Raw genomic sequence first — 24842 nt, 5'->3', positions numbered from 1 at the left:
TTTTTTTTTTTTTTTTTTTTTTGTCTAGGATGGCTGTCTAGCAAGCTTCCAGGATCATCTCTCTGCCACTGACGACTGGTAGGATTATGGACAAATGCAGCTATGACCAGCTTTTTACATGGGTGCTGGGGTTTTGAACTCAAGGCCTCATGCTTGCAGACAAGCATTCTTACCGACCGAGCCATCCTCTCAGTTCCCTCGAATGCAGACTCCGAGGACTGTGATTTTATGATCCCATTTGTATTGCTCTCCTTTTCATGTCCCGTGTTGAGAGTTCCCACCTTGTGGTTGAGAAGAGGTACAGAGAGGTAGTGTTGGCTGCTGTCTGCAATGAGCCCATTTCTGGCCTAGGTGTTACTCAGGACATTTTGAGAGAGTTCTTAGGGGTACCACATCTGTCTGCATCCCAAGTCTCAGTATTAGGGAGGTAGCACAGATGTCAGGGACCAGCTGAAGCAGACCTGGTTCGTATCTTCCAGGAAGGGGGCCTTTTGTGACAACTGGTGATGTACTTAATTGATTCTGGGAGCCCTTGCTTTGTGCTGCATCCTAGGCTAAGCTCTTTTTAATGTACTGCATTATTCTCAGTACATAATGATTAATATATCAGTTGATTTTTGAGTTCATAATTGATAATACCGTCCTTCTAAAGCAAGTGTGTAGAGTATAGATATTCTTTCCGTTTTTGAATTGAGGAATTGAGTGCTTATGTAAAGAAGTGCAGGTACACACACACACACACACACACACACACACACACACACACACACACACACACACACATGACACCCAGCCATGTCAATAAGAAAACACTACTAACTATCCTGTCCCCATGTCATACGCTTTTTTCCAGAAATAGCCACCCTGCCAGGTATTCATACCAAGGATTACTTTAACGAGTGCTAGGGTTTGCATTTGTATTATTTTGTCTTCACAATATGTTTTATGCACCACTAAGGAATTCAGATCCATCCAGGACAAGAATGCCCTGCCCTGTTGCACTAGGATTCGGTGCTTATGCCTGTTATTGACAGCTGTGGTTTAATTATAACCACAGCATTGAATCTGTTTACCTTGTAAGCCAGGGAAGAAACAAGTGTAGCTATAGTTAACCCGGTTCTAGAAGAATCTATTTTCTGCTGAATCTGCTTTGTACTTCTGTCTGGAGTTCATGAACTTTCTGGAGAAAGTGAGTGGAAGCCAGGGCACCAGGCTTCCTCCCTCCCCCATTGCTCCAGCTCCTCAGGGCACTTGTTCTTGGTCCTTGGCTTTGTTGAGCGTCTTCATGGTTGGAAGGGATTTAGGAGGGATTCAAGGCAAAGGGAGCCTTTCTGTGTGGGGTAGGTTGACTTTTCTTTACCTAATGTGTTTTGGACAGAAGTGTTTCTAGTTTTGAAGGCTTTAAGATTTTGAAACATGAGCATAGAACTCAATGGTTTGACTGTCTGAATCTGAAACCTTAAGATAGGAAATCTTATATTCTGAATGTTTTTGAGGGCCGACATGGCAGCACTCTTTTTTTTTTTTAATGTTATTATGGAGTACTTTTCATTTTAGAACACTTCCGGCTTTGAACTTTTTGACTCTTACTGTTTTCTCTTCTACTTCTTACCGATGCTGAGTAGCAGGCGCAGGTCTCTGTGCACAGGAGCCAGATGCCCACACACAGCCCTTCAGCTGTAACATCGTCCTCCACAACTAAGATCCAGGAGAACCTAATGTTGCGTGATGCTTTATAGAACTCTTTATGCTCCCTGTCTGGTCATCGTCTTTACTGCTCCCTGGGCTGACCTAGGATCCACGAGTTATTTTAATGCGAATACATGAGTTTCAGCACAATTTAATGTCAGAATATTCATCTTCCCTCGTTTATGACATGTGTCAGAAGTTACAGCTTTTGGATTTACGCCTCTGTCTGTTGGGTTCCCGAGACATTTAAAATGTTAAGTGTGTTCATTTCTACTAATAGTCACCGAGGCCCTCCCTACTTCCACCCATGTGTCAGGCAGGGCTGTGATGCTCGGGGTTCCAGTGAGTTGGGAGAGCAGATGTTCGTATGGATGAGTTTAGAAGACTTCAAGCAGCTGAGCAGTGGTGGATGCTGGCCTTGGGGGACAGGGCTGGGGTAACAGGTAGAATATTCTAGAGAAGCAAGACCAATAGAATATGCATACATATCCACATATGTGGGGTATGACTCTAATCCCAGCCCTTGGCAGAGGCAGAGGCAGTTGGTGTGTGCATGTGCGTGCGTGTGCGTATATGTGTGTGTGTTGTGTGTGTGTGTTGTGTGTGTGTGTATGTGCTATAGGTGGGTATTGCTAGTTCATATGTCATATCATTTGTGGCATCTCTCTGAAAAACACAAAGGAGTGTGCATGAATGGTAATGGATGCCTGAGGGAGAGTCCTGAGCAGAGGACTGGAGGAGTGGTCAGTGGGGAGTGGTCAGTGGGGAGTGGTCAGTGGGGAGTGGTCAGTGGGGAGTGGTCAGTGGGAAGTAGTCATTGGGGGAGTGGTCATTGGGGGAGTGGTCATTGGGGGAGTGGTCATTGGGGGAGTGGTCATTGGGGGAGTGGTCAGTGCTTATAGTGGTGATTGAGAGGTATGTAGTGACTGACATTTGTCACATAAATGTAATGGTTTGTGCTGAGAATGAGTGAGAACATGCTCAGGCGTAGCTGGTAACAATTAAACCAGAATAGCTAGAGGAAGAGCCCAGGGGTTTGCAGTTTGTAAAGCTTCCAGTTGATGCCTTTTTCCTGCCAAAGCTGTAGACTGGGTAAGACAAGATGAAGGGGCTCAGAGGACGGGATGGACTAGGATGTAGCTGGAACATTCGTGACTTTGTGACCAGGCATTTGCAGAGGGGAGAGAGGGGACAAGGAGAGCATTTACTGAGTATCTCACTGTCGCGTGCATTAATCTGGTCCCCTGTGTTTTGGGTTCCAGGTATTCCTTTTTGGTAGCGATGGGCTACCTTACGATATGCCACATCAGCCGAATATACATCTTCCACTATGGGATTCTCACTACAGATTTCTCTGGGTGAGTATATATATTTTTTTCTGGGTGAGTATCTTAATTGGAGTGGGGAGTGTTTGACTAATGACCTTGACTAAGTCTCTGAGGGTCTATAAACACCGAGTACGCACTAAGGATTATCATGACCAGCTAAATCACAGCGAGACACGGTGCTAATGAGGGGGAGGTTAAAAATATGCTTGCTCTGTGCAACCTTTAACTCTGAATGTTGTGAGGAGGAGGAGGAGGAGGAAGAGGAGGAGGAGGAGGAGGAGGAAAAGGAGGAGATCACAGAAAGTAGCAAGAAAATACAATCCAGGAGTCTCATCCCTTTAGGTTTTTGTTGTTGTTGTTGGTTTTGTTTTTTTTTTTTTTCCGAGACAGGGTTTCTCTGTGTAGCCTTGGCTGTCCTGGACTTACTTTTGTAGACCAGGTTGGCCTTGAACTCAGTGATCCGCCTGCCTCTGCCTCCTGACCTTCTCGTTTTCTTATTTAGTCTTATTGAGCACAGTTCGGCATTCGAATATGTACTACAGTGGCAGCCTGCAAACACTGAAGTGTACACTGTGTTTTCTGTCTCAGTTCGGGTTTCCATTGCTGCTATGAAACACCATGACCAAACAGCAGGCTACTGAGGGAAGGGTTTATTCGGCTGACACTTCCAAACCACAGTTTATCGTTGGTGGAAGTCAGGACAGGAACTAAAGCAGGGCAGGAACCTGGAGGCAGGAGCTGATACAGGGGCCATGGAGGGGTGCTGCTTACTGGCTCCCTCAGCCTGCTTTCACAGAGAAACAGGACTGGGAGCCCAAGGATGGCACCACTCACAATGGGGCTGGGCCCTCCCCTATCAACTGCTAATTAAGAAATGCCCTACAGCTGGCTATTACGGGAATTTTTTCTTAATTGAGGTTTCTTCTCTCAGATGACTTTAGCTACGGCAAGTTGACATGAAACTTTCTAGCATACTTTCTTTATGTATTTTATCTCTTCTTAAACGATTTTTAAAATTTATTTGTGTGTGTGAGTGAGTGAGTGAGAGACGTGTGTGTGTGTTTAAGTAAGTGTATGTCACTTGAGTGCAGTGCTGTTGGAAGCCAGAAGCAGACAGTGGGTCCCTGGAGCAGGTGTTATAGATGGGGCCAGCCAGAGGATCTGAACTTGCATCCTCTGGAAGAACAGCAAGCATTTTAACTGCCGAGTCACCTCTCTAGTCTCCTGCATTTTATCTCTTACTAGTTAATAATACATAGTAGCCAATAAAAAGGTGGTACCCTGGTTGCTTTTAGCATCCTTTGGCTGTACTGAACCTATGCTTCTATTCCCAGATTCTTTTGACTTCTGTCAACTCCAATGGAAGTCCTCAGTATAGCCGGTGACTTGTGACTTGGTGGGCCACCTCTCTCCATATTGGCCCTCTGGTAAAAGCCACTACTAATTCTATGTCATGGCATCGGGGAGATAGCACAGTCAGTAAATTCCTTGCCTGCAAGCATGAGGACCAGAGTGTATCCCCAGTACCCGTATCAAAAGCCAAGTATGGTGACCTGTGAGTGTGTTCCAATGCTGGGGAGATGGAGACAAGTGGATTCCTGGGGCTCCCTGGCCAGACAGCCTAGGCTACTTGAAGAGTTCCAGGCTGTGAGAAAACCCATCTCAAATAACTAGGATAGTAATTGAGGAGCAATACCCAGTGTTGTCCTCTGGCCTCCACTTAAGCCTGCATTCATTCCACACACAACACCTCCATCTCTGTCTCCCTCCCCCCCTCTGTCTCCGTCTCTTTCTCTGTCTCTGTCTCTCTCTGTCTCTCTGTCTCTCTGTCTCTCTGTCTCTCTGTCTCTCTGTCTCTCTCTCTCTCTCTCTCTCTCTGTCTCTGTCTCTCTCTCTGTCTCTCTCTGCCTCTCTCTCTGTCTCTCTGTCTCTCTCTCTCTCTCTCTCTCTCTCTCTCTCTCTCTCTCTCTCTCTCTCTCTCTCCTTGGCCTCTCTCTCTCCTGTTCATGTTAGTTCAAGAGCAGCTTTTTATGACTCTTACAGAAAGAAAGCAGAGTTGTTCCTGGTGACTCTATGCCCTCCGATAGGAATTCCCCAGGAGCTTGGCCTCACAAGCATCATGGATCAGGAGCCCCCGAGTTCTCCCCTCCAGCTAGATTGCATCTTGTTCAGTGAATCCTTGGTGAATAGGCCTTGCTCTAAGGGAAGAGGGGATAAGTAAAGTAATATAGACCATAATGACTGGCTATTCCACCAAGTATGAGGTGCTTAACAACATTAACTAAAAGAGGGTTATTTCATTGATGTTAAATAAGGTTAAAAATTGGGACTGGCCTAAATGTGTGAAATAAGTGGTGCTTGTGCTGTAAACAGCCATAAGGGAAATGATGATGCCTGTGATGAGCAACTATGATGGTCAAGCTCCTTTGTGAAACTGATTAGTTTCAGGAGATTGGTGAGGTACACCTCTTGACGTGTATGTCTATGAGTGTGTTTGCAGAAAACCAATGGGCTAGGACCCACCCTGAATATGGGATGGGGACCCTCACAAAATAATGGGAGAAAGGAGAAAGTCAGCTGACACTCACATTTGCTCTCTCTGCTTTCGAGTCATTGAGTCCTCCAAGAGGTGAGCTGCCCCACCGAGTCCTTCCTGCTGTGATGAGCTAGCGGTCTCCTCTGTGCCTTGAGCAAGTTAATTCTTCCTCCCTGAAGGTTGTTTCCATTGGGTATTTGGTCACAGCATCAGGAAACGGTAACTGAATCAGTAGGGCTGGGGTGCTGGACTATGACTTGTTTGTGGGCTCAATGAAAAGCCTGTAAAGACAGGTGTGCCCCTGAGTGCCAGGCTTGCAGTTAGTAGTAAAGGAGTGGAAAGGCTGCAGCCTTGGGTAAGCATGCTGCCTTTTGAAAAACCTGGGCATTTGGAGCATATGAATGGTACAGTTTTCATGAAAACATGTGTGTTCAAGCATGGAAGGGGGCTAGGCCAGGTGATGTCCAAAATACCAATCAACAGTCCTGTTTTGCTTGAGGTTTTAGTGACACAGTCCTATAAAATATTGTGGATCGTTCCTGGGAACTTATAAGTTGGGTCACAAAGCTGTCCCAGTAGAAAAGGCTCTGGAAGGCAAAAGTGCATTCTTTAAGGAACTGCTCTATTTAAATCTTCATGATCACTGTCTGGTCGCCGACTGTCTTTCTGATCGTCACTTTTTCCTACCTCTGGGCCCCTGACAGGCTGGAGACAGCTTCCTGTCTCACCTGTCAACATCTTGTCCTCACATCATGAAATGTTCCCTCAATTATTCTGAAACCAGTACACACACTTAATTTTATTCTTTAATGATGTGTAAACCATGGACAATAGAGAAGGAACGAAGACAACAAAATAGCTAGGATGCTCTTCCAAAGGTCCTGAGTTCAATTCCCAGCAACCACATGGTGGCTCACAACCATCTATAATGAGATGTGATACCCTCTTCTGGTGTTAATGTGTACATAGGTAGAACACTGTATAATAAATAAACAAATAAATAAATCTTAAAAAAAAATAAAGGTAGCCTTTGAAGGCTGGAGAGATGGCTCAGTGATTGAGAGCACCAACGGCTCTTTCAGAGGACCAGGTTTGATTACTGGCACCCATAAAGCAGCTAACAACCATCTGTAACTCCAGTTCCAGGGAATCTGATGCTCTCTTCTGGCTTTTAGGCCATAGGCACACATGTGGTGTACAGATATACATGTAGGCAAAACACACATACACATAAAAAATAAAAATGAATAAATCTTTTTTAAAAATTAAGCTTTTAGCGGGAATGACAACTGCCTGTAGAGTTTAATCACGTTTTGGTTTAACTCTTGTGTGTGCACCCAGTGCTGGCTATATATCCCAAAAACAAAATTTCAGTTTTCTGGGCTTGGTGGCACATGCCTTTAGTCTCAGCACTCAGAGGGCAGAGGCAGGTGCATTTCTGTGAGTTTGAAGCCAGCCTTGTCTACAAAGTGAATGCCAGGATATCCTGGGCTTCACAGAGAAACTCAGCCTTGAAAAAAGAAGAACAAACAAAATAAAAACCCCTCAGCTTGTTTTTCAATGTTTTGGGAGATTAATAGATAGCCCTATTCAGATATTAGTGGTTGGGAGTGACCAATTTTTTCCTTTTATTGAAAATAGGCTTCTCTCAAAATACAATACATCCTGATTACATCTTCCTTTTCCTCTACTCCTCCCAGTCCCCCTGGCCTCTCCTCTGATCCAGACCCATCATCCTCTTTCTGTTTCTCACTAGAAAACAAACAGACTTCCAATGGATAACAGCAAAACAAACTAAAATATAAAAAAAATAATAAAACAAAAAACAACAAGCAACCCATTAGAATTGGACAAAACAAACAAACAGAAACAAAAGATCCCAAGAGAAGGCACAAGAAATAGAGATCAACTTGTTCATACACTCAGGGGTCCCATAAAAACACTAAACTAGAAGCCATAGAGCATATGCAGAGGACACTGCCTCTTTCACAGTTATTCCCTGAGCCCCGAGGATTTGATGGAGATCAAATATTTTTTTTACTTCAAAATATATATTACCCATTTCCTGTTTTAGTCAGGAAATACTTGTGCATTGATTTGTGCAGCAATTTAGTGCCACCAACATAGCAGGCACTGCAGAGACCCTCTGCACGAGGCAACAGGGAGGATATCCAGACAGAGGAAAATGCTCTGTAAGAGCACAGAGTGTGAGAGAGGCACATGTGAGGTCCTAGATCACCTGAGAGATGGTCTCCTTTAAAGCTGACAGTGATGAGGAACTGCCACCCTCTTCACTTCCTTGCTGCCATCTCCCACCCATACCATTTGACTTAGAAACATATGCTGCATATGCTGGTCTAGTTCACTCCTCCAGGCTTGGAAGAATCCGGGTAGAAGGCCCTTTCCTGTCTTGAGCAGCCTTGGAACTTGGTTATTTAAAAATATCTAACCGAAGGCCAGTTCTTCGCTTCCATGCCCTGATGGCCACCCTGTATATCTTCCCCACCTGACCCTTGACACTGTCATGCAGTTTTACCCTGGGCAGCAAGAGAATTGTCACCTGGGTGTCACAGGTTGCCATTGCCTGTCAATAAAGTCCATTTATATAGACAGCAAGTGCTGGAGCTGACAGCTGTGGGTACATCTTTTATCAGCTAAGTTATGTGTGTCTTCTGTGATTTCTGCCCTGGTTTATTCCGGTTGTGCTTATGTATATTTGTTAGAGCTCTCCAAAGAAATTGAACAACATGAGATAACTGTGTGCCTGAACGTGTGTGCACGCACACACACATGCATATTAAGGGATTTTTAAGAGAATTGTCTCATGTGAGTGTGGAGACCAAGGAGCCCACCCACTCCCTGATGCTAAAACTCCCAACCTGGGCTGATGGTAATGAGGCTTGGGGGCTGCTCTTGCATCTCAGAGCCTGTGCTGCCTAGTTTTATGGCCACTTGACACAAGCTAGAGTCAGTGGAAAGGAGAAAGCTTCGACTGAGAAAAATGCCTCAATAAGAATGTCTATAGGGCATTTTCTTCTTAGGGATCAGTGGGGGAGGGTCCAGCCCACTGTGGGCGGTGCCCTGCCTGGGCAGCTGGTCCTGTGTTCCATAAGAAAGCAGACCACCGAAGAAGGCATGGAGAACAAGGCAGTGAGCAGCACCCCTCCATGACTTCTGTATCAGCTCCTGCCCCCAGGTTCCTGCCCTGTTTGACTTCCTGTCCTGACTTCCTTTGATGATGAGCAGATATGGAAGTGTAAGCTGAATAAACTCTTCCTCCCCAAGTTGTTCTTGGTCACGCAGTTCTGTCACGGCAACAGAAACTCTCAGAGTCTGAGCCTATGGCCCAGGAGTCTAGTTCAGATGTCTGACGGGAGAAGATGATAGGAGGTTGCAGCACCGAACCTGAAGGTGAATTCGCACTAGCCTTGCCTGTTTGTTCTACCCAGGCCTGCGGTGGACTAGACCACACCTCCATCAGTGAGGCCAGGGAGTCTTCACTTACGCTACTGAATCTCAGCACCTCTTCATACGCATAGCCCCAAAGAAGGTTTACCAGTTGTCTGGGCATTCTTTAATCTAATCAAGTTGACACCAAAAATTAATTATCTCAGCTTATACAGACGCTGAATACCCATGTGTGTGTGTCTAAATGTAAATATATAAATATGGATATATAGATATGAAAAGAAAGATAGTAGTTTGTCTAAGGCCAGCTTAGGGGCTCTGGAAAGCCATTGAAGGAAGTTTAGTACATTAAAAATGACTGTTGGATTAAATGTGGGTGAGGCTGCTGGCAGCATGAGAGAGCAGTGCAAATATCAAGGTTTCTTTGCTCAGATTACATTGCAAGCACCTTTTTTTAAAACCTCCCTCTACCACTATTTTATGCTAGAGGAAATGACCTTAGCGATATCAGGTGGGGTTTATGCAAGACCTGCCATTGCGCAAGGGGACTACACTCCAAGGAAAGGCCTGCATCAAAGGCTCTCGCTCGCTAGTCAGCAGACACAGCCTGGGAACGGACAGCAGGCACGGATGAAACGGACAGGGATGAACACAGCCGCAGAGTGTATGTGCGCTCGCATTTCTAGATCACATAGAAAGCTAACATGTTCCATATCGTGTCCAGGGTTCCATGTGCCCTTCCCAAACGCGTGGCCACCCCAGCCTCAGGCTGCCTCATTTCCACTTGCAGGTGTACTTAGTGAAGACGAGGTGACCCTGAACTAAAAGATGTGCTTTAGATGCAGTCTGACCGGCGTCTTTACAGGAAGGTCTGGATAGATGGACCCAAGCCGCACATAGAAGGAAGATGGTGGGAGAAATTAGGGGTGCAGCCTGGGCCCAGCCAGCCATGGTGAGATTTGTCAGCGAGCAGACGCCAGGAAGAATCAATCAGGGCAGATTGCCCTGCTGAGCATCCACAAAGAGCCACCACCGTGCACATGTGATTGGCGTTGGACTTTGCTGTGAATTTAAAAATCAGAACCCAAATTACGTCGTCATTAGCCGTCTGGAGTGTGACAGCTTTGTTGTAGCAGCTTCAAGTAGCTCATACGCATTGACCCGTGATTCTTTATCTTTTGATGGGCCAACACGCCTCTCCTGTTCCTGACCGTGTGGGCTAAGAGCACCCCACTATTCATGTCTTGGGTGCTCTTGCTATCCCTCCTCCTCCACCTCCGTTTGTCTTGTTAACACCATACATGTTCTCCCTTTATTCTTTTTCTTCCTTTCTTCACCCCACTGTACCCCACTTCAGATAGTCTTGTTTGTGTGTTCCAGACTGGTCTGTTCTCCATAGCACAAGCTGGCTTGCACTCTCAGTCCAGCCTCTCAGATGTATGCTAGATTTTGCATCGTTTGTAGTTCCATGTTCAAGATCGTGGAAAGTTACCAGAAGGGAAAGTTCAAGGGCATTTGGGGAAAACAGTCACGTGCCTGCACCCCATGGCGGATGCTGTGTTTGCCTACAAGGAAGGTTCGTATCAGCTCCCGTCTTCATCACTTTCTGAAGCTGAGTCTTGGTGAATTTCCTCAAGTGGTTGTGTATTTTGTGGCTTTAAAAAATTTCCTGTAAGAAATCTCTGGAGGTTACATGCAAAACTGTTCCGGCCTGCAAGGGCATGGTTAGGGAGCAGAAACAAAGGCATGGCCTGGTACTTGGAAGCTGTACGTGACTTAGTTTTCTGATGACTAAGTGGCAATGCTATCTACTACATGGGGGTTTGTTTCTCCCCCCTTCTTATTTATTTATTTATTTATTTATTTATTTATTTAGAGACAGGGTTTCTCTGTGTAGCCCTGGCTGTCCTGAAACTCGCTCCGTAAGACCACCACTCTTCCTTTTTATTTTGCATTTATTTTATTTTATTTTTAAATGAAAATGGCAGATATAAACCTATCTTCCTGGCTAATGTCAGTAGCCATCACCCCTGCAAGGTGTTTAAATCACAAATTGGCAATTACAGGGCATCTTCACCAATGTTGATTCTTTTAAAAAATTATCATTGTTGTTATTATTTCTTAAACATTAAAAATATTTTGCACTTATTTAGTTTGTGTATGTGTGTGCTCATGTATGTTCACATGCATGTGTGAGTGACACGGCACCCATGTTGGAGGTCAGAAGCTAATTTGTGTGAGCCAGTTCTCCTCTTCCACTATGTAAGTTCTGAGGAACGAACTCAGGTCATCAGACTTGGTGGAAGTCACCTTTACTGTCTGATCCATCTCACTGGCCCAGAATGCGGGTTTTTACTAAAAGCATGCGGCAGCCACAAGATTTCTTTCAGAACAGAATTGACTTAACCTTGCTATTTCTTTCAACTGAAATGTGTTTCAGATTTTGTCAAGACATAAACTGCTTTCGGAGTGGAATGCAGTGTCACAAAGCAGCCCGGTGTGGGAGCATCAGTCTTTTGAGCACGTGTGCAAATCTTAACGCTTAATACTCTTTAATACTTTAGTCTAAGAACACAGACAGACGTTTAGTTGATTCGAGTGTGTTTGGTGTTTATTTGTAACATATATGGATATCTTTAATTTGGGAGAACATATGCACTTGGACTTTAGGTTATTTCAGGACTTAAAATTTTATTTATCATTCAAAAGTAATCAAGTTGCCATGGGCTGGACCAGTAAAGAAAACACCCAGGAAGCACTTTGTCAGTTCTGCTAATGCAGTTTAAATGGAGATGCGTATTAATGGCTATGAACGTCTTTGTGTTTTCTCTGTGGATGTGGTTGCAGAAGGCATTAAAATATGCACCTCTTTCCCTGGGGAAGCTCAGTAACTACAATAAAAAAATTGTTTGTTTTTTTTTTTAAATAGGGTTTATTATAGCAAATTGATTCTTAAATTTCCACTCACAGAAAGGCGCAAATGAAGTTATTTTTTCCAGCGGCAGCAGCCAAACGTCTTACTTCTTTTTTTCCAGTCTGGGCCAGATCCAGGCAGATAATTTTCCCCCTGATGTTGACAATTCAGGTCACCCAAGTGGTTTTTGAAAACATGGAATGAGAGCGCTCACACACTGCCGGTGGGAGTATAAATACTTACAACCCTCTCAAAGGCAATTTTCCCACAAGTAAAAAAAAAAAAAAAGACTTTTAAAATGTATATTCTATTATAAACTAAATTAATAGGAATTGAATTACTGTAAGGAAATAAGTTTATTCACAAGGAGTTTTAGCTATTATCATCAATAGTGAAAAACTGGCAGTATCCTAAATGGTCTAAGAAAATGTGAACCATTAAATCAAAGAGCTAATTAATGCTGCCATTGGCAGTGAGGTTTTTGAGCTGGCTGTAATGGCTCACTTCTGCAATCCTAGCGCAGGGGGACTGGCTTGTATTGGAGGGCAGCGTAGGCTACAGGGTGAGACCCTATCTGAAGACTCCAACACAAAGGAAAGGAAGATTAAAAAAAGAAAAAGAAAGAAAGAAAGAAAAAGCAGAGGAAGAGGAAAATATTTTTAAGGCACATAAAATGAATCTGTGCCAGAATTCTGCCTCTTTCTCTGAATGTAGATATCTATAGAAAAGGAACGGAAAGAAATAAAGTGTCAGACAGCTTTTCCTAGGAAGACCACTACTAGTGATGTTATATTTGTTTTTATTAGCATCCTAATGGAAGCTCCTGGAGTGCATTTAAATATATTTAAATGTGTATTACAAGATCGTGGAGATTAATAGTTGACATTTGGAAGAGACACCATTTGTGTCCGGGGCTATCTCAGGAGTGCACATTAGAACTATGACTTTGCTCCCCCTCCTGGGGGCGGCCACCCACCACCCCATTGTCCCTGGGCAGAGTTCTCCTCTGTTGCTTTATGACATCTGGCCACTCCATCTGATGTTCAACCCAGCGTCCACATAATTGGCCTCTATGACCTGGAAAGAGAAAGCATATGCAAAGAGATTTCAAGGACAGCTTTTTGTCACATCTTTCTCTTTCTGGCTATTGCTAGGTTGTCAGTCTTAAGTACAGTCATTTGGAGTTTAAAATTTAATTCTGCAGACAAAAGTCATGCCATTTCCATTTGTCCAATGCCCTGTTGAAATGAGAAATGGTGACTGTGTTCTTTGTCAGTGCCAAAGAATGGAGTTTAATCATTGAAAAGAGGTGTGTGTGTGTGTGTGTGTGTGTGTGTGTGTGTGTGTGTGTGGTGGTGGTGGTGGTTGTGGTGGTGATGGTGGTGGTGGTGGTGGTGGTTGGGGATTTTCTTGCCCCAAACTTATACTTACCTGCCTGGTTTTTTTCTTACTCCATTTCTGTGCTTATGTTTCTTTTTTCTTACTTATATTTCTTTATCCAAATTAGGCCAATCATATTAAATTCAAGAAGGAAAAGTGTGATTTTACTTGTTTTTTGTTTTAATCATGGAATAAAAATGGCACAAAAAGGAGATGCCGCCGCTGCCGCTGCTGGGCTTTTGATTTCAGAGGCTCCTACAGGGCCCAAGGGCACAACCTGAGATGGATGAATGTGTGCAAATCTGAGGATGTAGCTGAGTGCTGATGCTGAAGGTCAGAAGCCTCGCTGTGGTGAGGAGGCACACCAGCTGCATGGGGAAACCATTTGCTCTCCTTTGTTCTTTCTGTGCTGCATCCTGTGAGAAGCCGATGCTCAAATGGAAACAGATGTACAGGAGATTTTGGGGGGAGAGATGTTTTTTCTCGTCCTACACAGGGAAGATGCTGATGTGGGTAAATAGTGTCTCAAATAAGATAGGCACTTAAACCAGGCCCACCAGCCCAGCTGCTCAGGAGGCTGAGGCAGGAGCATCTCAAGGCCTGCCTAAGTTTCATAATAAATTCAAAGCAAACTTGTGCAACTAAATGACACTCTTAAGAAAGAACTGGGAATATAGCTCAGTGATAGAGTGCTGCTCTAGGGTACTTAAGACCCTGCGTTTAATCCCCAGTAATATGAGGGTGGGGCAGGGAGATACTTGTGCATATTAGACTATTAAGTGTTTGTGCAATGGAATAAATTTACTGTAGCCCCTTGGTTAATGAAAACAAATGTTTTATATATATATATATATATATATATATATATATATATATATATATATATATATATTTTTTTTTTTTTTTTTAAACAGAGATGGAAATCTAGCCTAACTCCATATCTTTTTTTTTTTTTTTTCGAGACAGGGTTTCTCTGTGTAGCCTTGGCCATCCTGGACTGACTTTGTAGACCAGGCTGGCCTTGAACTCACAGCGATCCGCCTGCCTATCTTTTTTTTTTTTTTATCACTTTACTGATATGCCTGTGTTCAGACCCTCTGGCAAATGTATGAGTTAAATTGACCCCGAAGCCTTACATGGCTTGCAAAAATGCAGAATGAGGCACACACAGTTAAAAAACATATGCTCGGATTTGCATAGGAAGCTTGATCCTTAGCATTTCCAGGCTTCAAGAATAAAGCCAAGGCAGACAGAAAGGCTTCGGAAAGAAAACTATGATGCTTTGAAGGCCATATTTAGAAACCACCTTCAGTGCCATTCCTATATATAGCGAACCTCTTTTAAGAAAAATAGCTTGCAGCCTTTGTTGTACATTGTGGGTCAGAGGTCGTGTCGAACATCAAGCGGGTGAGCTACAAAGCTGCATGGATCTGTTTGACCAAGTTGGCATTCTAGAAGCGTGGAGGTAGCCCTTAGTACAAGGACTAAAACCAGGAAGTTCAATTATTTTCAACATAAGGGAGTGTGGCATGGCTTGCTGCCCTAGAGAGGCTGACCTGGTGACCTCCTTCTTGGTACCTGTTCTTCAAGAGCACAGAGCCCCTGCCCCCTCTTCTGGCCAGACCTGTAGCACACCATGATATTGTTTTAGGTCCTGCCTGTTGGCTATTGGGTGCCTGCAAACACAACATTAGGTGTGGGAGGATTTAAAAAAGTAGTTGTTGTTTTTCTGAGCCATCTCTCCAGCTCCAGCTCCCTTTTTACTCAGTCTGGTGCTCTAGCCTATGCTATGATGCTGTGATGCTACGGTGCTGTGATGCTATCTGCATTTAGTGTGAATCTTCCCTCGTTAGTTAAAGCTCTCGAAATGCACTCACAGACACAGCCAAAAGTGTGCTTCGTTAATTTCCTATGTGCTCCTTAATCAAATCAAGTCGATGATCAAAATTAACCATCACGTACCAGCAGTCTTTAAGGGTGCTGATTTCCCTGTATCCTTGCAAACACTTGTCATTGTCCATCATTTTAAGTACAGCTGTACTGGTGCTTGGGAAAGATGCCTCGCTGTGGTCCCCACTTGAATTTCTATGACTGCTAATTACTAACTGCTATCCTTCATGTGCTTATTATCCATTTGCACACACACACACACACACACACACACACACACACACACACACAGTTATTTGTTGAGATTCTGTGCTTACTTTTAAATTTAACTGTTATTAAGTTATAAAATACATGACTTACAAATATTTTCACATTGAAGCACAAACATTTATTTTTTTCTTTTGTGACAGGTTCTCTCTAGATAACCCGCGTTAGCCCCCAGCTCTTGCCCTTCCTGCCTTAGTTTCCTAAGAGATGGGATTCCAGGTGTATGATAGATGTAGCTAAATGTCAAACCGATGACCTATACCCTCATCTAATGTTCCTAGCTTTTTTCTTTTCCAGGTGCATTTTTATTTTGGGCCACACTGTGAGACTCTATCCTTTGTGCTTGACGTGGCTGTTGCCGTTTTCAAATTAGAGCTGTTGCAGTTATGCCCACAAATCTCTCACATGACAAGGTCTGCTAACAAGGTGTGTGAGGTTCCTCCCAAGATGGCCCTTAAAGCCCTGGAGATCTCACCCCTCCTCAAGCATATACAAGGGATCGACATTTGGTAGGGGAGACGGAGGCAGAGAAGGGTTCTCTTTGGTGCAGTTAGTAGCTGCCTGTGAGAAGCCTGCACTCCAATTGGTAATTCTTCATCCATAACCCTTTGAGTAATGTTAGTTAAACTCACCGGTTCACCAAGCTAGACCTGAGAGAATTCTTTTTTTTTTTTTTTTTTTACTTTCATTGGCGCCCCATCCGGGATGAATAAAAGTTTGTTCATGTCCCCCAGGAAAGGTCCCAGTGGTTTACCAAGTTAAAGTTACCTATTTACAGACAGCTGTATTTTAAAAATATGTCTCATTGTGTGGGCATGCAAGTTTCCCTTTAACCAGACAAAACAGACGGTAGCAGATGCGGATGAAGAAGCTGATAGCAGTTCCATGTCTCTTAGCATTGAGAACATGATTTGAGAAAGGTATTACTGGCTAATTTTGTCATTATTTGAACATCCCAGAGTGCACTAATACAGATGGAAATGGTACCAACCATCTAAACTGTGTGGGCTAGCTCTCAGGCTAGACACATGGAGAAGAATGGTCCATCTTGTTGGCCGTCCTTTACCCCTTTCCGTGATGCGGTGCAGATTGACCTGTGTACAGGTCTCATGTGAACTGCCCAAAGGACAAAGGGTCACAGCAAGTAGTGCTATGTCTGCTTATGTAGAGCAACTTGCAAGGGGATAAAAGTGAATATTTTGGATTTGTTATTTCTGCATTTAATTCAGTAAACTTCAGGGTGAAAACTGCCATGCAAAGAAATAAAAGTCTCTTTCTTTCTTTCTTTCTTTCTTTCTTTCTTTTTTAAATCAGTTTTGGTTTTCTGTCATTTTTCTAGGCCCCTGATGATTGTCACTCAGAAGATCACAACCTTGGCTTTCCAAGTTCATGATGGTGAGAAAACAGTCTTCCCATTGGTTTCAGCCAGGTGTCCGGATCTCCCATGCATGCTTTGCCCAAGCTTCACACAGCCCAAGCTTTACGTGAACACCAAAGGCCTTGCTCTCTTGTTCAAAGTTTCCAGGCCTCCTCAGTCACACCCTTCTACTTTTTGGGCCATCACTCCCCATTCCCTCTTTGAATCTAGAGTCTACATTTGCTAAAACCGTTGGCTCCAAGAACAGCGAGCTTTTGTTTACATTTTAAAGTTAATTCATGATGCCCTCTGACCTTTTCCAAATTTATTAAGACAATGGCTTCCTTTTTGCTTTGATTTCATCTCTGAAAAACTTAGAGGGTAATAAAAAATTTAACAGCATTGGCTGGTTAATTGGTTTTTAATGCTAGTTTTTAGCCCCATGGGGGAGGTGTATGCTTGGAAAAAATCATCTGATAAGATTAGCCTGACCTATAAAAAGCTAGGAGAAGAAAGAGCCTTTTGCTTGGGTAAAACAAGGTTTGTTTTTTGTTTTTTTTTCACTTAGCTTCTTCCTAACAATGCTCAGACCATGTGATTTACATCCTTAGGGTGGTTTTCCATGGCAGGGAGAAAGGCTTGCAGCCAGGTGGAAGATTCCAGGGCAGGGTTAAGAGGGGCAATGGGCAGGTGCTCTGTGGTTTATGCTGCTCAAGGACCAATGTCAGCTGTTGCCATGTCTTTATGGTGGACAGGTTGCGAAGATTTCTCTCCAACAACTAGTTTCCTTATTTTATTAATGGGAACAGATTGTGAGTCATTTGACCTAGTGTGTTTCATTTCTACATAGGGCTTTAGCTACTCTGCCTTTAGCTGGGTCACTGATAGCAGGAAATAGGGGGTCTTTCATAGCAAGAATGGGGTGTTTGTAGAGTTACCAACCATCCTGATTTGCTCAGGACCCAGACACATCCCAAAATAGGACTTTCATTGTCAAAATCAGAAAGTCCCAGGAAAATGGAAACCCTGCTTGGTAGTAGCTGCCAGGAATGTCTACCTACCCTATGGCCCATGGGCCTGAGGAAGCCCAAGATAGCTTTGAATATAACCCTGCCCCAAATTATTAACTTACCTAAAACATAAGATTTGATGGCGTGGGGTAGGGGTTAGCTATGCTGTTCTGTTCTTGAGCGTAAACTTTATACATGACAACTTTATGACGCCATGTCAAAAGGCTGGACATGCCTACCAGTGTACAGAAGCAACGTAACCAATTGTCAAAGTCAATTCTGCAAATTGTCACGAGTGTATTACTTACTGAGATCTCAAGGAAACACAGTAGGGTTTTATTGTTGGCTTCTTTCCTCCCTCCCTCTCTCCCTCACCTACCACCCAGTGTGTGTGTGTGTGTGTGTGTGTGTGTGTGTGTGTGTGTGTGTGTGTAGACATGGCCTCAATGTACATCACAGTTTAGTCTTGAACGTGGAACCCTCCTACTTTCTCCCATGTGCTGCCATACTAGGCTGGAGTGAGTAGAGGTTTTTGTTTTTTGTTTTTGACACAGGCTCCTCCTCCTCTTCTCCATCTTCTCCTCCTCCTCCCCTTCTTCCTCCTCCTCCTCCTCCTTCTTCATTTTGAAATAAACTTTGGGCTTAAATTTACATTTTAAAGCATGCTCCCTTTACCACATTTCCTGGAATATTCCTAGCACGAAGGAAAGTGTTTATTTACTTTTTTCTTTTCTTTTTCTCCACTTCGTGTGTGGGAGGAATGAGGGAATTCCAGAAACACTCTGTCTTTTCTTAGGCATTTTCTTTTGACAGGATCTTATTATGTTTCCTAGCTGTCCTGAAACCTGATCCCCCTGTCTCTGCCTTCCACAGGCTATGATTACAGGCCTGAGCCACCACACCTAGTTTAAGTGCTTTGTGGAATTGCCTTCACAGTTGCTAGGCAGAATTAGACTCCTATGTTGTTTACTGTGCTTCAGAGCTGATATGTGGCTCATTTCTGTACTCCCAGCACTTGGACACCATACACAGGAGGGCTGCGTGTTCAAGGCCAGCCTGGGCCTCATAGTAAGATCCTATCTCACAAAAACAAAAGGGGGACAAATCCACAAAGTTTCTTTGCTCCAAGGTAGCAAGCACATTTATGGGAAGCAAACATTGCTTGTGCTTGGAAGTTTTTCTGCTGTGGATGAGTCTGAAGAAAGGAGAAGAAAAATCTGACAATCCTTTGTGTTTTCGCTGCAGTTAGGGTTATATCCCTTCTGCTGTTTTGAAGAAGAAAGTTCTTGTTTCTTCCTCATTGTATCTCATCCCGGTCCCCTCAGCTTCCCTGTTACAGCCTGTCCCAGTTCTCTGGTGTAATTGTTCTTTTTCCCCGTTGCTATGACAAAGGGTTTAGTTTGGCTCACGGTTAGAGATGTGGTCCATCATGGTTGGGGAAGGGGGCCATGGCAGCTGGCACATGAGTGCATTGTCACATTGCATCTGAGGTCAGGAGGCAGAGAGGGATGCACGCCGGTGCCCAGCTCATGTTTTCTTTTTTTTTTAGCAAGCCCAAGAGCCCAGCCCTTGGAGTGGTGCTGCCTATAGCTAAGGTGGCTTTCCCTGCCTCAGTTAACCACTTCTAGACAGTCCTTCACAAGCGTGCCCAGAGGCTCATCTCCTGGGTGATTCTAGGACCTGTCCAGGGGACAGTTACTCTTGACATCACTCCGTTTCCCACTTGGCATCATGAGGGAGACATTTGGGTTGGCTCAGCCCATGATAGGCACTCATACAGCTGCTAGGGCACTGGATTGTCATGTCGTAAGGAATGGGCAAGGCTCTCTGGAGCTAACATCCTACTAAATAAATGAAATACAAGTGACCTTGAATGTCCTCTTGTTCATACAAACCTATGGAGACTTTCCCTCTTCATGTGGACTCATGGGTAACTGATCCAGAATAACTTCACACCCATCATAAAGATGGAATCCAGGGCCTCGTGGGTGCTAAGCTCATTGTCAACCAATGCCTTCCTCTGGCAGGGCTTTTGAAAAATGAAAACCAGAGACTATAGCAGATTAAGCGAAAAATAGTCGGCTTTCCCCCCAAATGAATTTGGGAAGATGATTTTGGGATCAGTTCCTTATTTCTCCTTAAACATGTTATTCCTAATTTCATTTCATTTTCTTAGGATTAGGTCGAAAAGCTGAAGACCTTTCTGCCGAGCAACACCGCCTTGCTGTGAAGTAAGTTAGCGATTAGCAGAACATTCTCAAGCCCTGTGCATGTGTCTAGCCCAGTGGTTCTCAACCTTCCTAATGCTGCAACCCTTTAATACAGTTCCTCATGTTGTGGTGACCCTCAGCCATAAAAAAAACGTTTTCTTTGCTACTTCAAAAACTTTAATTTTTTGCTACTGCTATGAATTGTAATATAAATGTCTGATGTGCAACTCACCAATGGGGTCATGACACACAGGTTGAGAAATGCTGGTCTAAAGTTTCTTCATTTTAACAATACTCATGCATTAATCTCATTATATGGCTATGATACTACTACTCAATCTGTTATTGATGGGCTCTTCTCTGTCTACTAATCCTTGCCTTTGGGCCATGATAAGCAATGGTTAACCTTGCATATATACTATTTCTGTGTGTGTTTGGGTCTGCTGTAGGGCAGAGGTCAAGGGAAGTTGGATCTTGTCTCTAATTTTGTCAGTCCTGTGAGATACACCTTTCTGAGGATGTGTGTGTGTGTGTGTGTGTGTGTGTGTGTGTGTGTGTGTGCGCGCGCGCGCGCGCGCGCGTGCGTGCATGCGTGTCTACTGAAGAATTATTTTTACAGGACTTGTGTCTGGGGCCTTTACGAAATAGTAATTACCAATGCCTGTAGTATGATGAGATGCCCAGTACGGGGAATAGGAATGATAATAAGAAGGACAGAAGAGAATCCAGGTTGAGGAGTTGCAGGGAGTCCGAAGATGGTCTTTGGGTAGTGTGGGTGGGCAGAAGAAAGGAATGTTGTTAGAGAGAAAGGGGAGGCTCCCTAAAGGACCAGGAGAAAAGCATTGCTGGCATGGAAAGGCCGCTGGGGTGGCTCACAGCTGGGGGATGGGTTCCTGCTAGAGGGTACAGAGAGCTAGCTGGCATCCCTAAGGAGTCCCAGGTGGTGCCTTCACTAAGGAGCTGAGACTTGGAAACAGTTGTGAAGCTCTGGAGGATTCTCATAAGTCCCCGGTCTCTTGCTCAATGCTCTGTGGCTATTAACAGCTTAAGGCACTGTCTGATGAGTGTTTCAAGTGCTCCCTCCCTAAGATAACACCCTACTTGGATGGCGTGCCCTTGAAGCATTGAGCAGAGTCTCGCACTCCAGGTTTCCCCTGCTCCCTTTTTCAGGACCTAGACACCGAAGCAGACAATAGATTGTCACAGTTGGTTTTGTGTGGCTTCCAAGTGGAAACCGGCCGGGTCTTCCCACCATTTACTTTGTATTTATGTTGGCAGTCAGGAGAGAATTTCCCCTGTCTGGAGCAACTGAGCAGCTGACACTAGGTCAGATTCTCACCCTGCCTTTGTTCATACCTTCACTTCGTGATGCAGGCAGACAGAGGAAATGAGAGAAGAGCAGCTCCAAGCCTCAGAATAGCCCAAGATCCCTCCCTCAGTGTTCGTGGTCCCCGCCAGCAGAGGGTGACTGTGACCATCTCAATGGCCTATCTCACCCACAGTTCCTGCCTTAAAGATGTCTTGGCCAGATTTTAGAGAAAACAGAATTTAAAGGTCTTGGCATGAATAGTAATGTTCAGGTGTATGGGCGTGTTCTGATGAAGAATTGAATGTAGATGAATACTCGTTTTAAACTTTGCTTGTATTCACAGGGAGAAGCCCTCGCTTCTGCAGTACTTGAGTTACCATCTCAACTTTATGAGTGTCATAGCTGGCCCTTGTAACAACTTCAAGGACTATGTAGCCTTCATTGAAGGGAGACATGTACACATGAAGTTGCTGGAAGTGAACTGGAAGCAAAGAGGTCTCCACGGTTTGCCAGAGCCTTCCCCCACTGTAAGTTTTTAGTACTCACTATATTTTTCTGGAGTTTCAAAAAGTGGGTTTCATTCTCAGGGCTGTCTCCTTGCTAATAGGCATTCTAATGAAAATGTCATAGCTGAGAGTGTAGCTTGGTGATAGAACGCTTGCCCAGCATGCTTGCGATCCTGAGGCTGAGCTCCAGAGCGGAAAAAGGAAACAGTCACAACCGAATGTCAAGCAGCTTAATGGAGAACATGGCACGATCTCTTAACAGAGATCCCTGTCCTACTTGCTTAAAATCAAATACAGGCAATTATTTAAGCCGTTCTCTGAACAAGATCACTTAGTTTGGAGTCAGGCACTGTTCTTAGTTCCTTGTCGTGTCCAGTCACGTAATGCCCAATGCCCTCTGGGAAGGACGCCATTGCTGTGCCATATTGCAAAGTGCCAACTCTTAGGAAGCCGGAAACTACAGACACGTAGGATGACATTTCCTGGAAAGTCAGAGGAACTGGGCACAATGACTGAATCCTGACGAACTGAAAGCTCAGCACTTCCTAATCCCAGATGTTCTATTTTGTGTCTCTGTTGCTGTGATAAAACCATGATCAAGAACATCTGGAGGGGGAAAGGGCTTATTTAGCTTGCAGGGTGGAGTCCACAGTTGAGAGAAGCCAGGGTAGTAGCTGCAGGCTAGAACCTGGGGACCGACTGAAGCAGAGACCACAGCAGATCTGCTTCCTGGCTTGCTTGCAGGCTCCTTGATCAGCTGCCTTTCTTCCTACCGCCCAGGTGCAAGTGCCTAGTGGCCCTGGGCCCTCAGCATCAATTAGCAATTAGGAGAAGGCCCCGCAGACATGCCACAGGCCAACCCGGTGGAAGCATTTCATCAGCTGAGCTTCCCCATTTCCTGGTAAATGTTGGTTTATTCCAAAGTGACAGCTAACAATGATACCAGATTAAACATTTGAGTCATCTTTGGAAGCTAAGGCTCTCCATTATCTGCCTGTGAACTGTCTCCTCAGATGTTCACTTGCCAGCGAAGAATCCATTATACTGGAAGTCTCTACCTCCTGGCTGGTGACACAAACATGTTTTCCTGGCTCTGCAGGCTGTGCTAGTGGAAAGTAAATAGTTATTGTTTTGTGGTGGAAAATCGCTACCCTATAATGGTACTCATTTCCCTTATGTTTTAGACAACAACATTCAGATATGTCCTATGTTTAGAGTGACTACCCCTTGTCTTCAGGGTTACCTGTGCGTTCTGCATCTAAGTACAGCACTCCACCTAATGCTGTCAGATTTGTGTCTGGAGGAAGAAAACCCACACTCATTGCTTTTCCTTCTAGGGAAGCAATTGGTAGCCATGCTCTTCAGATGCTCTTGCCAAAACTGTGGTCCCCATACCTGAGCAGTTACATGGATTTTCCCTCCCATTTTTTTAGGGAGCTGTGATACAGAAGTTGTGCATGACCTTGATGTCTCTCCTGTTGTTTTTGACACTGTCTAAGTCCTTTCCCGTCACCTTCCTTACCGATGACTGGTTTGTACATAAAGCCAACTTTCTGGGTCGTCTCTGGTACTTATATGTCGTCATGCAAGCCGCAAAGCCCAAGTATTACTTTGCATGGACATTAGGTAAGTTTGACGGAGAGGCCGCAGATGAATGAGGAATGAAATGGTCCTCCACGGACGGCTTGGCCAGAATATCGTTTGCATCATTGAGTCATAATAAAGTCCAGTCCTTCGTGGGTGGTAGTGAGGCCAGTGCCAGTTTTCACCCTTGACATTACACTTCTCTCTTCTACCCTCCTTAACCTCAGCTATCGGTGAGAAGATGTCTGGGTTGGTGTTTAAAGCCAATGTTCATAACAGCTTCCGACCACTGAACTTGGCCACTGAGTGCAGTGCAAAGTTAAGAGAAAATTCCAGTACAAGCCAGGGATGGTGGTACACACCTTTAATCCCAGCATTTAGGGGGCAGAGGCAAGTGGATCTTTAGAAGTTCAAGGGCAATCTGGTCTACAGAACGGGTTCTAGGACAGCCAAAGCTACACAGAGAAACACCGTCTCAACAGAAAAACCAAACTATTCCAGTAACAGCCTGGCTTTCTTTTCATTTTTCTGGGTTGTATGTATGTACAGTGACTTTTACTAGCACACACACCTATTTGGGTAGTACATCTTGAAGGAAATGCTGGTTGAGCTTGCCACTTCAGAAGGAAGCTGAGTTCAAGGCTTTCCTCTTTCTGGTAAAAAAAAAAAAAGGTCAGCTTCCTTTGATTTCTATCACACTTCTTTTTGCAAGGGGTGGGGAGTGCTAGCTAATCTCTAGGTTTTATCTCTTTCCTTTGAAAGAATGTGAGATAGAGTGCTATAACACTTTGCTAAGAGAATTTATGCACTTACCAAGGCTAGTTAAGGGTTGTGATTTAAGACAGGAAGGTCAGAGTGATTGGGTACTTGGCTTCCTAAGTTAAATTTGTCATTCAACAGTTCCTGGTGATTTGCCCCCAGACTGCAGATTAAGAAACAGGACATGACTCAGGTCCTCTTCTTAGTTTGTGCCTTGTGTCTTAAGTTGTAAATTACTCTTTGCAGAAGCAAAATTATTTTCTTTTTAGTCAAGTATTTGTTATACGAAATAGACTATTTTGGGCATTTAGGTATGTACTCCAGCATTGGTATGTTTTTGTTGTTGTTGCTGCTGCTGCTGTTTGTTTAATGACAGTGTGTATGTCAAGAGACAGAAACTGTCATTGCCCCAAGCACAAATTTTGTGCCCATTAAGCAATTCTTCCTGGGGCCAGGTTATTTTTAGTTGCCAAAATAGGTATGCATAAGTTCAGCGCAAATGCAGTATTTCCCTAATGACAGGCCGGTGACATCAGACTTTGAGCTGTTTATTTTGTTATGTTTGAGACAGGATCGTCCTATGTAGTCCCGCTGGCCTGGGGCTCGCTCTGTAGACCAGGCTGGTTCAGACATCCGGATCCGCCTGCCAGTGCCTGGACTTAAAGTTGTAAACTACCACACCTAACATTAGAGCT

General features: G+C 44.2%; 1 protein-coding gene across 3 annotated transcripts in view; it reads left to right on the top strand.

Annotated features, from left to right (window-relative positions):
* MBOAT1 (membrane bound glycerophospholipid O-acyltransferase 1) overlaps positions 1-24842 on the top strand; it is a 103671-nt gene that overhangs the window by 58714 nt on the left and 20115 nt on the right. For all 3 annotated transcript variants that reach the window (XM_084795099.1, XM_084795100.1, XM_084795101.1), the window contains 5 exons: positions 2952-3047; positions 16752-16807; positions 19956-20010; positions 21642-21825; positions 23238-23430. In XM_084795099.1, the coding sequence (XP_084651225.1) occupies positions 2952-3047; positions 16752-16807; positions 19956-20010; positions 21642-21825; positions 23238-23430 (584 nt within the window). The remainder of the gene's footprint in view (positions 1-2951; positions 3048-16751; positions 16808-19955; positions 20011-21641; positions 21826-23237; positions 23431-24842) is intronic.

Source organism: Acomys minous (genome assembly GCF_964271855.1).
Source record: "Acomys minous genome assembly, chromosome: 9".
In the NCBI taxonomy this organism is placed as follows: domain Eukaryota; kingdom Metazoa; phylum Chordata; class Mammalia; order Rodentia; family Muridae; genus Acomys; species Acomys minous.
The sequence above is the reverse complement of the archived record's forward strand: the minus strand, read 5'-3'. Positions and strand labels throughout refer to the sequence as shown.